The sequence below is a fragment of the Aythya fuligula genome, chromosome Z (assembly GCF_009819795.1).
Source record: "Aythya fuligula isolate bAytFul2 chromosome Z, bAytFul2.pri, whole genome shotgun sequence".
Taxonomy (NCBI): Eukaryota; Metazoa; Chordata; class Aves; order Anseriformes; family Anatidae; genus Aythya; species Aythya fuligula.
In genome coordinates, this window is record NC_045593.1 from 54,505,187 (window position 1) to 54,518,796 (window position 13,610).

The 13,610-nt window shown below is 48.1% G+C and overlaps 1 protein-coding gene across 1 annotated transcript; it reads left to right on the forward strand.

Annotated features, from left to right (window-relative positions):
• Positions 1-935: 935 nt before the first annotated feature.
• Positions 936-11,286, forward strand: CHRNB3 (cholinergic receptor nicotinic beta 3 subunit). Its single transcript, XM_032205699.1, has 6 exons — positions 936-1,327; positions 3,115-3,266; positions 3,824-3,868; positions 7,111-7,220; positions 7,420-8,302; positions 9,351-11,286. The coding sequence occupies exons 1-6, from the start codon at positions 1,285-1,287 to the stop codon at positions 9,483-9,485; spliced, it is 1,368 nt and encodes a 455-aa protein (XP_032061590.1). The 5' UTR covers positions 936-1,284; the 3' UTR covers positions 9,486-11,286.
• The last annotated feature ends 2,324 nt before the right edge of the window (positions 11,287-13,610 follow it).

Here is a 13,610-nt window from a genome sequence, read left to right on the forward strand (position 1 = left end):
AAGCCCCTGGCATCACGAGTCAGGTGGTGAGACACGAGAAGTTGCTGCTGGCAGCAACGTGACTTTGAACCACACTGACATGACATCTTTTTCATCAGAGAAAGCTGAATAATCTGATAAGGCTACAGCTGCCCATTATCAGTCCTTTGTGAGGATCTCAGCTGAGGCAAATCTGAATCGAATAACTTATGACAGTACCAAAATCTGGGGCCGGGTGCTGCTGAAACAGGAGGCTTCCCATATAAAAAGCAGCAAGCAAAAGTTCCTCTAGGTTGCAAATATGCATTAGAGCATGGGGATAATCTCTAAGGATATAAAAACAGCCTCGGTTTTGTTTGTGGCAGGCACGTAGGGAAACTGTGCCAGCACAGAGAGAGGGAGAATCAAAGCAGAGATTTATGTCTGGGTGCAGACTGAAGTTTGCAACACTCTCCCTTGAACTTGAAAATGTCAGGGAAAAGGCTCCTCTGTAGGCAGAGATGGTGCGGTGACTTTACTTTGGGAAGAAAACCAGAGCTTTTGTGCGGCTGAAGATCCTGATGCCCTTGGTGGAGAAGTGATTGGGGGCAGGAGGAGAAGAGCCTGCATCCCATCTGATATTGGAGATTTGTGGCTCCTGGAGGAAGCTCAGCCCAAGGTGTCGCTGCCTTTGCTGCACACATCACGTGTGGACACACACTCACGTGCCCTTCAGCTGAAAGTGTTTCTGTGCTGTCCCCTTCTCCCTAAAATCTACTTTTTAAGCTGTAAAACTGTATTAAAATTGTAATTTGAAAAATGAATAAGCTAGGATAGGTCTTTAGGGATTTTGCCTGTTTTATCAGATCAGCAGATACAGCTGGAGCAAACAGACAATCTTGCAGGCATGTGATTTGTCTTTGGGGCTGATCCGTAGCCTGGTTTTGGTTGTATTTTTCCCCCAGCTGTAACTGGCAGTGTAACAAAATGCTTTTCTCCTCCTTGAAAACATTGCCTAGCTTTTACTCCTAGACGCCAGGGGCTGTAGCCACCCAAATACTGCCCCGAACACATCAAGTCAGAGCTTAGGACCCAGGGACCCGTTTTGGGCTTATGGGACGTGACAGCTGACCGAAAATCAATGAAGTGTGCTTTACGGAGCGTCATAATGATGCAAGATGAAGCTCAAAAGGTGCCCGCTTGCCTTGCGGGCTCAATTGTCCGCCGTGGGTTTTAACCAGATTGTTTTAGCCACTGACTAGGATGAGACTGATTTGCCTATGAAAACAAAGGACCATACTTAAAGGAAAAGCCACGGTGGTGCCCATGCTTTGCCTGATGCTCTGTGTGCTTTGTTTGACCCACTCAGGTAAGTGTGATTTTTTTTTTTAATTATTCTTCCAAGACAAAATGCAGATTTTTAAGATTTTTTTTTTCTTCCAGCCAGTTAGCTGCTGCTTGCTGTGATGAGGCAGACGCTGTTTTTTCCTGATCCCCTACTCAGTGCTGCCAGGCTAGCAAGAGAGGGTTGTACCAGCTGCTGACTTTGCACTGCAGCCTCAGCCAGTTTGGCAATGGGGTTTTAAGATTTATGGTGTGACAGGGTGGTCACTGGGAAGTTAACCAAAGAACCAAAGCTCAGCTCTCACTGCTGGAGCAGGTTCAGGGGCAGATCTCCTTCATCGGGAGAAACGCTTAAATGCCCCAGGTGAGAGCACGGAGTCCTAAGTGTCCTGACAGCATTTCTCAGGGGGCTTGCATGTTTTTATTGGCAGCGTCCCTATCCATCCCTCCCTGCTCCTGCACTTGAGGGGAGCTGCTCCTGGCATGCATGGCAGTGAGAAAGGGGACTTGTGGCAATGGTGCTTTTTTTTTCCTTTTTTTTTTTTTTTTTTTAGTGCTCATGGCAACCTGCCAGGGAGCTCCAAAACTTTTACCCTCTCTATACTTAATGTGATAAATTCAGGGATGCATCTGGCCTACAGTCTGTGTCTGTTTTTTCAAAGGCAAAATTACTCAGTTCAGTGTTTGCTCTGTGTCTTTATTTAACTTAATCACCAGACGAAGTATGATCAAAGGAGATGCTAGGCTATTTTTTACCCTGATAAATCTTCCTTCCCATTAAAAACTTCTGCTTTTAAACCATCACCCTGCAAGTACTGAGGCTGTCTTATAAGAGCACTGATCTTGTTCCTTCTGCCTTCCTTCTCCTTGGTGCTTCTCAGGAACACTTGCCTCTGGCTGTCCCTCTGGAGGGGCCACAGGGCTTGTTCCCCTTAGGGCTGCTCCACCTCTGGTGCTTGCTGCTCGCTGTGTTTTGGCCCTTCAGCTGCACCCCCTGCAGGGCTCTTCCATGCTCCCCCTCAACTGGGAAGGAGCCGAAATCCCAGTGCCTGCAGGATGGCGATGGGAGCACAGGGTCCTTGCTCCTGGTGGGACTGGCAGGGCACTGGTAGTGGGGAGCGAGGTGGGAGCAGGGCAGGGATGTGCAAGGTCCCCCGTGGCTGGTGGCAGCTCCTTTTTCCCCCATGGGGACTGTGAGGTGAGGTGGGCAGGCCTGGCCCTGCATGTGTCACCCAGCTCCTTTTGCCTCCAAGCCAGCTCCTTTTGCTGCTCTCCCCTGGTGCTGCTGCCTTGCACCCCACAGCTGGGCAAACTCATCTCTTTCAGTAATTTTCTGCTGTCCCTTGGCTAGCCTCAGGAGGGGTTTATGCTCATTGCCTCTTACCTTTGCACTGGGTTCTGCTGAAAACAGCTGGGCTCCTGAGCAAGTGCAAACGAAGCCCCATAGCTCTGAAATGCCCACAGGTTATTGCTGCTGTTCCTAGCTACAAGCCAGGAATGTCCCCACAGTGACCAGCTTTCCCCTGTGGCTCCCTGGCTCTGCTATACTGCAGGTATCAGAAAAAAAAAATAGGGGTGGCATTAATCAGATGCTGTTTTTACTACTGAAGAGTGAATGAGGGCACCTGATGCTCTTAGCCTGAGGATCTCCTAAGGAATAGCAAACAGGACTGGGAAGGTATGCCAACTCATGGCAAAACACCACAGAAAACATAAACCTGGTGCAAACTCATCACAGCTCTGTTTGCCCTTGCCCCCTGGCTCTGCCAAGGGCCCGTGTCCAGGCCCCAAGATGTCCCCTCTTTCTTCCAGGTGTGTCTGCCTTCAGTTCGGTGGCTGAGAATGAGGACGCGCTCCTCAGGCACTTATTTCAAGGCTATCAGAAATGGGTCCGCCCCGTGCAAAACTCCAATGACACCATCAAAGTCCTCTTTGGGCTAAAGATATCGCAGCTCGTGGATGTGGTAAGTGTTGTGGCGGGCTTGGTAAAGCCTTGCTTCTTCTGGGGAGGCCCAGCGGGCTGGTTGCCTCGTGTCATGGAGGGGGTAGGGATGGGAACCCCAGGACTTGTTTTATTTGGAGTGAAGCTGAAGGCCCTTCCTTTCCTGCCCACTGCTCCCCGAGACTAAGGCCTCCTTGCATCAGATGTTCCTCAAAGTCTGTTCCTGGTGCCTACACTCTCAAGCTAATGAGGTGTAGGACGGGGGTGAGGAACTGTGGGGTTGGCTGGGCACTGCTCGCTCCAGGCAAGTCCTATTCAGGACAAATCCTATCACCCAGGCTGCTGTCCACATCCCCTGCCCTCTCCTTTCGGGCTTTATTTGCTCGTGCAGGATCACATTTTGGCTCCTGCCTGCCCAAATGCTGCTGGGATGCTGGCCTGGCCCCTCTCACTGTCCAAGCCCTGCTGCCTCTCAGCTCCTCGGCACCCTCCTCCATAGGGGGCTGAGACATCGTGGATATGGGACATTTCCCCTGGCTGCTTTGGTATTGCTGTCCTCTCTACCTTCTGTCGCCCTAGGATGAGAAGAATCAGCTGATGACAACCAACGTGTGGCTGAAGCAGGTAAATCAGACCATGGCAGGCCTCCCACCCTTGGCTGCAGGGCTGCACAAGGATGAGGGCCACCCCAGCCTACCACGCTGTCCATGACAAGTACAGAGCCCCATAACCCTGCCTTGAGTTCTCCTCTCCCTTCATCAAGTGCTTAAAGAGGCATGGAGGCAGGCAGTGAGCCTTCAGGAAATGGGGTACACTCTTTCAGTGGCCTGCACCCCAGCTGCGGGCTCAAGCCAGCTGTATTTCAGGGAAGAAACATCTCCTGGTACAGCAGTCACTGTCCCCGGGATGCTGCCCGTGCCCGGAGGGACTATCTTGTCTCAGACATGAGTTTGGTTTGGATTACAGGGCACCAGTTTATTGACCTTGTGACAATTATTTTAAGTCTCTCAGACATGTAAGCCCTATAAATGTGTCAGCTGATCCTAGGGAGAGGACATAAAACCCAAGCCTCGCTCAAAATGATGCCGGGGGAACAGTTCCCAGGCTGCTGGGCTGGTGGAGAAGTGCAGCGGAGTTTGTGTCCTCAGCCTGGTACCCGGAGCCCTGCAGTGAGTGCAAGTTTTGGGGCAGTGCAGGAGCCCAGGTGCTGTACACACAAAAATGGCAATCTCCCTCAGCGATGGAGAAGCAGTACCCCATCGAGGCCCAAATGAAAGGCAAAGGGAGCAGAAAATAAGTGAGACATGGACACTGGCTTTCACACATGCAGGTGCCCCCCGTATAACAGGCTGAGCCCTACATACCTGTGGCCTGACCCGGGTGTCCTCTTCTGGGAGCTGTGCCTTCCTGCAGACTTGGTGTGAACTGTTTCCACATGCAATCCAGTGCTCCGGGGATTATTAGAAAGTGCAAAAATAGCAGCTGGGAAGAGATGCCTTAAGCTAAGCAGAATTAAAGTATTTTTCTCTTTTGGGTTGGGAAAAGTGAAAGAACACTCAAAAAAACTGGAACTTTCTAATGACTCAGAGCTTCTGGTTCTGCAGCGGTGGGGAGCTCAGGGAAGTCTGCTCCTCACTTTAGGTGTGAGGTGGAGAGGGAATCCCAGTCATCATTTCTCTGCATGAGTTTGGCTTTTTTTTTCTGCTTGTATTTTTCCTTTTTTTTTTTTTTTCCTTTTTTTCCCCCCCAAAAACAGCTTCTGAAGATGGTGGAACCTGATGCTGTGCATCCAGGCAGACATAAAGAGTGCAAAGGAGCTTTTAGTAGTTGCTGGGATGTATCTGAGATTGTAGAAAGTAATAGCAAGAATCAAGAGTCTGGGTCCAGTGTTTCTTGATCTGTTTGCTGTGGCTAAGTGCCTGTGTGACAGCCCAGGAGCTGGAGTTAGGCAAAGCTGGTGGGAGCAGAGAGCAGTAGAGGATCTGGAGCAGTTTGGAAGGCAGGGGGAGGAGAGGAAAAAGCCCTTTTGCATCTGGTGCTACAGTTCATGTCAGCATAGCCCGTGGGGAGATACCCATTTTAAACTGTTCAGCTTCAAAGTCTGCACGCAGTCTATTTTCTGCTCTAGTAAGGAGACACGCAACCATCTGCCTTGCAGACATGAAAGAGCACTTTAGCTTGGAGACAAATCAATGCAGGGCAGGGGGGGAGGGAGGAGGGCTGCAGATGCACAGATAACCCAGGCCAAGGGGCAGCTCCTCTTTGATTCCAGAGGGATGATTGTTTCCAGGTGGCTCACAGGGTGTTCGCCTCTGCTGTAAGCTAGCTGCCGTGGCTACTGCTGCCAGCCCTGGCTATCCCCTTGCACAGCAGGCACATTTCCAGCCCAAGCCCCCTTGCACGTATTGCAGGAGGTGGCCAGTGTACACGTGAATCTGTGCCCATCTGACAGCCCAGGCTGCTGGTAACATCTGCAAATCCTCATTAAAAGGGGAAAATTAATGCTAAAAGTGGTCCCTGCTGCTGAGGGTAAGAGCACTGAAGGCCCTCTCCTCTATTTCCACACCTGACCAGCTCCCACCCCTCCTTCAGCAGCAGGAGGAATTGGGATGGAGGGCTGAGCCTGACGGCTGACCCCAGCCTTTTGGGCAGCTCAGAGAGTGGTGGGTTCATCTCTTCTGGTGCAGGTAGCAGGGCCATTTGTCCTGCCAGGGTGCCACCCTGGGCAACAGCCTCGTTGGCCTGTGCTTTGTGCCAAATTTTAGGAAGGATCTACCAACCATATGCCCATGACCTTGGTCCCATCCCCTCCCTGCTCCTGGTGGAGATAAAAACTTGCTCTTGCTACACCTGGGTCTCCGCTGAGGCTCTGGGTTGCTGCAAAGGGCTGCAATAACACGTGTGCCTGGGTATGGCTGCGAAAGGCATGTGGAGCTGAGGAAGTGGGAGGGGAAAAGTATGGAAGGAGGAGAAGGAGAGAATACTGCTTTTTGGCTTGTCCTTAACTCACAGAGGAAATTGCCCTGAGAAGGCCCCCAAATCCCTGCGAAGCACTTAGTGCTGGAGCTTAATGGAAAGTGTTTTATCCCCTGCTTCATGGTATTGACCACAGCCTACAGCTCTCACTCCCCCTTGCTGCTGTTCTAGTGAGCAACTGAAAAACCCCATCATGGACAGGAATCAGAGAGCTGATTTTCAGTGGAAATCTCCAGGTTGCTGGAGCCACTTTGCTGGGCTCTTCCCAGCTGAGAAACAAAACAAAACACAAGTTCTCCTTGCTTTTTATTTTTTTTTTTTTTTTTTTTTTTTTTTTTTTTTAGCAAAATAAAACAAATCTCTTCAAGATTGTAACCAAATGCTTTAAAAGATTATTGCATTATTTTTTTTTCCTGCAACAGCATGCAGTTTTTTGTTTTGTTTTATTTTGTTTTGTTTTGATGAAATGGTTGGAAGGGACCATGTAATCTAGCTGATACAGATAAATGTCTTAACACAGACACCAGTATAAAAATCTTACTCTTGACCTTATTACCAGCTGCCTTTCTCCCCTTGCAGTACAGAATGGCTCAAGTTGCTTTGTTCCCCTGGCCAATACCATGAAATATCCATGGGAAAACCATCAGTGTTCTCCAGGAGTGCCCACCTGGAGGCTGTGTGGAAAGGCATGTGTTGATAGAGCCCACCTGTGGCTCATGAGGATTAATGTCTCCCTGCCATGCCTGCACAGCATCCTTCCTGCATCTGATCAGTGTTATGCCAAGCTCTGCCCATAGTGCTGGACAATACAGACTCCCGAGAGAGGTGGTGGGAGGAGGAATGAGGGAGTTGGGTCTGGGTGGGCAGAGGAGTCTTCTGTTTCCTTGCAGGAATGGATTGACCACAAGCTCTCCTGGAATCCAGAGGAGTACGGCGGGATCACTGCCATCCGTGTCCCCTCTGAGTCTCTGTGGCTTCCTGACATTGTTTTGTTTGAAAAGTGAGTAGCGTGCTGCTTGCTCCAGGCTTAGGCTAGAGCATGGGCAAGGCTTGTCAGCTACCATGGAGCTTGCATGTGCTGTTATAAAGATGGTTCTTTATACGCATGTTGGCTTTCCTTGCGTGGAGCTGTGAGGAGGTAGGACTGGGGCAAACACAGTCCTGAACTTGGTGCTGTTTCTTCCTATCCACCTCCCCAGTGCTGACGGGCGTTTTGAAGGCTCCCTGATGACCAAAGCCATAGTGAAGTACAACGGAGTGGTGACCTGGACACCCCCAGCCAGTTACAAGAGCTCCTGCACAATGGATGTGACCTTCTTCCCCTTCGACAGGCAGAACTGCTCCATGAAGTTTGGGTCCTGGACGTACGATGGCAGCATGGTGGACTTGATTCTAGTGGACGAAAATGTAGACAGGAAAGACTTCTTTGATAATGGGGAGTGGGAGATCTTAAATGCCAAAGGTATGAAAGGCAACAGGAAGGATGGGCTGTACTCCTACCCGTTTGTCACTTACTCCTTTGTGCTGAGACGCCTTCCACTCTTTTACACTCTTTTCTTGATAATCCCTTGCCTGGGGCTGTCTTTTCTAACTGTCCTGGTGTTTTACCTGCCTTCAGATGAAGGAGAAAAGCTTTCCTTGTCTACTTCAGTTCTGGTCTCCCTCACTGTTTTTCTTTTAGTGATTGAGGAAATAATCCCTTCTTCCTCCAAAGTCATCCCTCTGATTGGTGAGTATCTGCTCTTCATCATGATTTTTGTCACTCTCTCCATCATTGTCACCGTCTTTGTTATCAACGTCCACCACCGCTCCTCGGCGACCTACCACCCCATGGCTCCCTGGGTTAAAAGGCTCTTCCTCCAGAAGCTGCCTCGGCTGCTCTGCATGAAGGGCCACGTGGATCGTTACTCCTTCTCGGACACCGAGGAGAAGGAAGCCACCTTGAAATCAAAGCTGCCGGGGAAGCAGAAACACAGGCAAGCAAAAGATGGAGAGAAGATGGTTATTGCCTTTCTGGAGAAGGCAGCCGATTCCATTCGGTACATTTCCAGGCACGTTAAAAAGGAGCACTTCATCAGGCAGGTAGGTGAAGGGAGGGCAACGAGGGGTCACAGCTCCCTTGACAGCAGTGACTTCCAAGGCCTTTTCTTTTCTGCATGCCTTTCTGCTTGCCTCTTTCTCCTGCATTCGTCTGAGGCACGTCCTGGGAGCTTTCCCACGTCGTTTCTGGGGAAATATATTGCTTTGAAGAGACCTGTTTGTTGCTGTGGGAATCCTTGCTTTTCCCAGACACGAGGCCACAGCAACCTGTCCTGGAAGGATTCCTGTCTGTTTTTTTTCTGAAAAATGCGTGCATGAACATTGCACCTCATGCAAGTGTAGGACATCCAAGCACTGCACCCAGTGGCATATGAACAGAGAACAACTCCTGTTAGCACCCTCCTAGCAAAAGCCTGGGCTTTGTTCAAACAGTATTGATGACTTCAGCAGGGAGATTAACAGTTAATCAAACATGCAATGTGAGTGTATCTTGTCCATGACCGACGTCTTCTCTTTGAGGCTTAAATCATTAAAAAAAAAAACAAACCAAAACAACCCTCCCCTGAATTGCTTTTATAAATAGCTCTTCCATTTATGTGGGGTTGTGCCAGTACTCACAATGCAGAATCTCCCTCCTGAATGCACGCAGCCTGAGCCAGCAGAGCACTTAAGCAAACACAAGCCAACGGGACCACTTGTCCTGGAAGCAACATCCGAATCAAAGTGCTTTGCTACAGCCAAGTCCTTGCTCGCCAAGGGAAATGCAGTTCTGTTAAAAGAAACCTAATTCATTATAAAGCCATCTTCAAGCTTGAGCCTGTAAGCTTTTATCTGTGCACTTAGCTAAAAGCTTTTGCACAGCCTGAAAGAAGTCTGATTATTGTGTGCTAATACTACAGAAATGCTTTGGTGTTTGAGTGGCTGGCAGGTATGGGTAATGAAAAGGAGATCCATGTTGCCTTCAGGCTATGGAGCACCACAAAATTCTGGTTTTAAAAGCCAGATTTTTGGAACTGAAATACATGTAGCAGTAACAACAAAGTACCACGCTCATTGCTGTTTCTGTTTCTTCTCCCTCTCTCCTCCACAGGTTGTCCAGGACTGGAAATTTGTAGCTCAAGTCCTAGATCGGATCTTCCTGTGGTTGTTTCTGGTGGCGTCAGTGACAGGTTCAGTTCTCATCTTTACCCCTGCGTTACAGATGTGGCTGAACAACACTCTGTAGAAAATGCTCCCACACTAGCATACCGGCACAATGCCACGGGATGGTGGTGCCTTTGGGCTTGGTCTCTGGTGTAGAGGATTGGTCTCTGGGAAGCAAAGGCAAGACAGAGAGAAGGTGATGGTAACGGGCACTGACTGATGCTTTCTATCTTCATGCAGCTGTAATGGCTACAGTCTTGGCTGAGATCAGAGAAGGGCTTGGTGAGCAGCTGGGTACTAAAGTGAATCGGTGTTGCAGAACTGGGTTATAAGCATTTTAGTAGTAGCTTGGTTATGTTATAATCATGAGCCAAGAATATTAGTTAGAATTGAAAATAGTGCTTCTGGCACAACTATACTTCACAGGCAGTTGTTCCAGTTAAAATATGACTTCATAAAATTATTGTAGGAACACTAGTCAGTACTCAGTCTATCTACATTTCCAAGTTAAAACCACAAAGTCCCTACGGATTGCCTCCTGTACATGTTGGAAGTGGCAATCACAAAGCATGTGTATTAGAAAAACTATAAATACCTTTTAGATGGGATATTCAAGACCTTGACACTGTGGCCCTACCTTGCTTCAGGATCAGCTCAACCCTGGGAAAACTTAGAGCTCTGACCACTTGCCACCAGCCTTTATATCATGCACACTTTGTCTCTCCTCTTGGCCGTAAGGAATTTAAGCATTAAGTTTAAGTATTCACATTTTTTCCGATGCTCTCTAATATTCCAAAAGGCTGAACAAGTAATGATTTTCCCCATGCTTCACATTTGGAAACTATGATTCCTGCACCTGCAGGTTCACAGGACTGGAAGTGGCAGATCATCAGAAGCATACCACATAGAGAAAAGTGACCGTGCTACTCCACATGGCAACAGTGATCTTCCTAAATAATTTTGTTGGAGAGGATCTTTGTCACTGCATGATCATTTGTGGCAAATGAAGCTTGTGGCTGGTGCAGAAGCGGAATTTCTCCTGAGAGCTGTGGGGTGGGGAGGGTACCAGAAAGGTACATCTTTGGGTGTTGGCTTGTCCATGTTTCTCAGCCGGTTCAGAATTTCATTCCTCTGAAGCATTTAAAAGGGATTCTTCTGCTTTATTAGAAACAGCTCTCTAAAGTGTAAATAAGACATGACAGAAAACGTACATGTGAGGCTCTCACCACTTTCTCTGGGGCAGAGCTGTGCCATCGTAGAGTCCTTTAGAAAATCCCTCTCAGAACTTGCAGGTGTTTTCAAGGCTAACAAGGGGTTTGGAGATTTGTTTCTCAAGAATATGAATGTGAGTCTTGCTAAAGCTTTAGCTGGCCCTGAAACTTTCTCTCTAAGGGGGGAGGTTAGAAGGTGCTAAAAATATACAAGGATATTCTCGTGCTTGGATTACATGTGCTCACCAGACCTCTGTGAGCTCAAATCATCCCAGCTTGTTTTGTCACTGCAGAAAGCCTTGATTACATGTGCAAACATCATTAATAAAGCTGTGTTCAGTAAATGATTCCTGGGGTGAGAATGCTTATATATTGATGCTGATCTTTCTTATTCCTTGTTGTTGTTGTTTTTGTTGCTAGTTCTAGTTTTCAGCCCACTTCAGAAAAGCCTTGTCTCAAATCTATTCCAATACGGGATTTTGCATGTTCTTGAAAAGTACTTGTGAATTTTACTTGTGTGTGTGTTTGAGGGGGAAGCATTCAGAGTTGATTATTACATTGCAAGAACCTAGGACAAACCCATTTGGTTTAGCATATGCAGAGAGATGTCTTAATGTGGACACTGGCATAAAAATCTTACACATTGGGTTTATTAGCAGGTGCTCTTCTCTCCTTGCATTGTTCAGGTTGGTTTGTTCCCCTGGCCAGTACTGGGAAATACCCATTGGAAAGCTGCCAGGAAACTCTTCTTTCCTGTATTTATAGATTCCTGCCGTCAGTTAATGACGGGTTTCCCTCTGATTATTGCCACCAAGGGGTTGCCTGTTGGCCATGGCATCCTTTCCTGGACAGGAGCTTGTCCTCTGGTCCTCCTAGCATGCCCCTGGGACTGCTACGTTTGTAGCTCCACTGTTCATTATTCCTCGTGCTGATTGTTTCTGAGCTTCCCTGAATCTTTTTCTCTCTGGCCCACAAATGCATTCAGTGTGTCCCACTAAAAATACAACCAGGGAGGACATTCGGGCAGGCAGGAACCTCTGACGGGTTCCCTCCTTCTGCTCCCTGTGCTCCTGCCTGTGCATGACAACATTCCAAATTTAAAACCTTAAAAGCAAAACCAACCCTCTGCCTTATCACTGCCTCAAAGTGTGACATCTGGATACACAGAAGGTGATTTGTGGGGACTCAGCACTGCTTTCAAAGTGCTTTTCACAGTGCTTTCAAAGGCAAATTCCCAGATGTGAGCACTGTCAGGTGCGAGAAATGAAGTTGTGTTTTTGCAGTGGAAAATTCCACTAATCTTGCATATTCAGAAGTGGTTGTGTGGGCATAGCAGTGGCATTTCAGTGGGGAGTATGTTAAGCAGATAAGGAGAAGGTCCCACTGCCCCAGAATAAGGAGGACAGCTAAGAAAAACAAGACAAGCAGTGCAAAATCAGTAAAAAACAAACAAACAAAAAAATCACAGGCCTTCTGGTCATGAGAGAAGAAAGGAAAAAAAAAAAAAAAAAAGGAAAAGGAGAAATTAAAGATTGGTCAAATAAAATTGTACATAGATGGTGTAGTAATAAGCATTGAGTAGTTTGTGAATGTGTAGTACTCAGCTGATGAGGCAACGGGAGGAGTCAGGTGTGTTAGGGGGACTCCTAACAGGGGATGAGGAGCTGAGCGATTATGCCTTGACCGAAAGGCAGGGATTTCACTAAGGTCAGCTTGCTGGCCATGGGGTGCGAGCTGCCATGCCTGAGACATCAATGCAGTTCACCTTCACACATCTTATTTTAATTGCCTGTATGGTCATAGGTTGCAGCAGCGAATGCTGGAAGGCAGATGTCTTTCCTGCAGGAAAGAAGCTTTCATGCTCAGAATGCAGCTTTCCTCTTCAAAGTCCCTTTCTTTCCCCTTCTCCCCTTGCTGATTCTCCCCTTGATCAGTACAGCAAAGCATTTGGTAGCACATCTAAACACATTGTACAGAAGTGGGCTTTAAAAAAAAACAAACAAATTTTTCATGAGAGCGTGTTCCAGGAGTGATATGTAAATGACTGGCCAATAAAATAAAGTGTGGTTGTTCATACACCTGTCAGCCACTACATAATTGTGCAACATGCAGCGGGTTCACAGAAAAAAAAATAAAATGTTTTTCTTCTAGAAAAAAGTGACCTGGCGTATTTCAAATATTGGACTGAGACAGTTATATTCCTGTCATTGCACCATTACCTCCACCGTGCATTTCAGTCCCATTGACTTGGATGGGAATGGTGCCTCTTAGAGAAGAATCCTCCTGTGCACAACCAGCAGGGATCAAAACAGAGAAGGGACCCAAGGGTAAATTATCCACGTAATTTAGGAACCACATCAGGTGCACAGCTATGCAGTGCTTCAGGATGAAGCGCACTGTGACTGGTACCTGGTTACACAGGAGAAACCCCAGCCCCAGAGAAGTGTCCCTGGAGCTGCAAAACAGGATCACCCACACGAGACTGACCCGTGAGGAGCTGGCAAAGGGAAATCTGCTGCAGAGCCACTTGGACCAAATTGCCTATTTTTGCACAGGTCTCATGACAGCCAACCTTCTCCTGATATGGTGTGTGTAATCCAAGTTGGTCCTGGGTTTTAGAAATCCAGATCAAACCAATCAACAGTCCTGGCTATCAGGGGAGGTCCCAATCGACTGGCGGCTAGCAAATGTGACGCCCATCTACAAGAAGGGCCGGAGGGCAGACCCGGGAAACTACAGGCCTGTCAGTTTGACCTCAGTACCAGGGAAGCTCATGGAGCAGATCCTCCTGAGAGTCATCACGCAGCACTTGCAGGGGAAGCAGGCGATCAGGCCCAGTCAGCATGGGTTTATGAAAGGCAGGTCATGCCTGACGAACCTGATCTCCTTCTATGACAGAGTGACGCGCTGGGTGGATGAGGGAAAGGCTGTGGATGTGGTCTACCTTGACTTCAGCAAGGCTTTTGACACCGTCTCCCACAGCATTCTCCTCAAGA

Coding starts and splice junctions, on each gene's coding strand:
- CHRNB3 (XM_032205699.1), top strand. CDS start 1,285: ATGCTTTGCCTGATGCTCTGTGTGCTTTGTTTGACCCACTCAG. Junction 3,267..3,823: donor TATCGCAGCTCGTGGATGTG/GTAAGTGTTGTG, acceptor CTGTCGCCCTAG/GATGAGAAGAATCAGCTGAT. Junction 8,303..9,350: donor AGGAGCACTTCATCAGGCAG/GTAGGTGAAGGG, acceptor TCTCCTCCACAG/GTTGTCCAGGACTGGAAATT.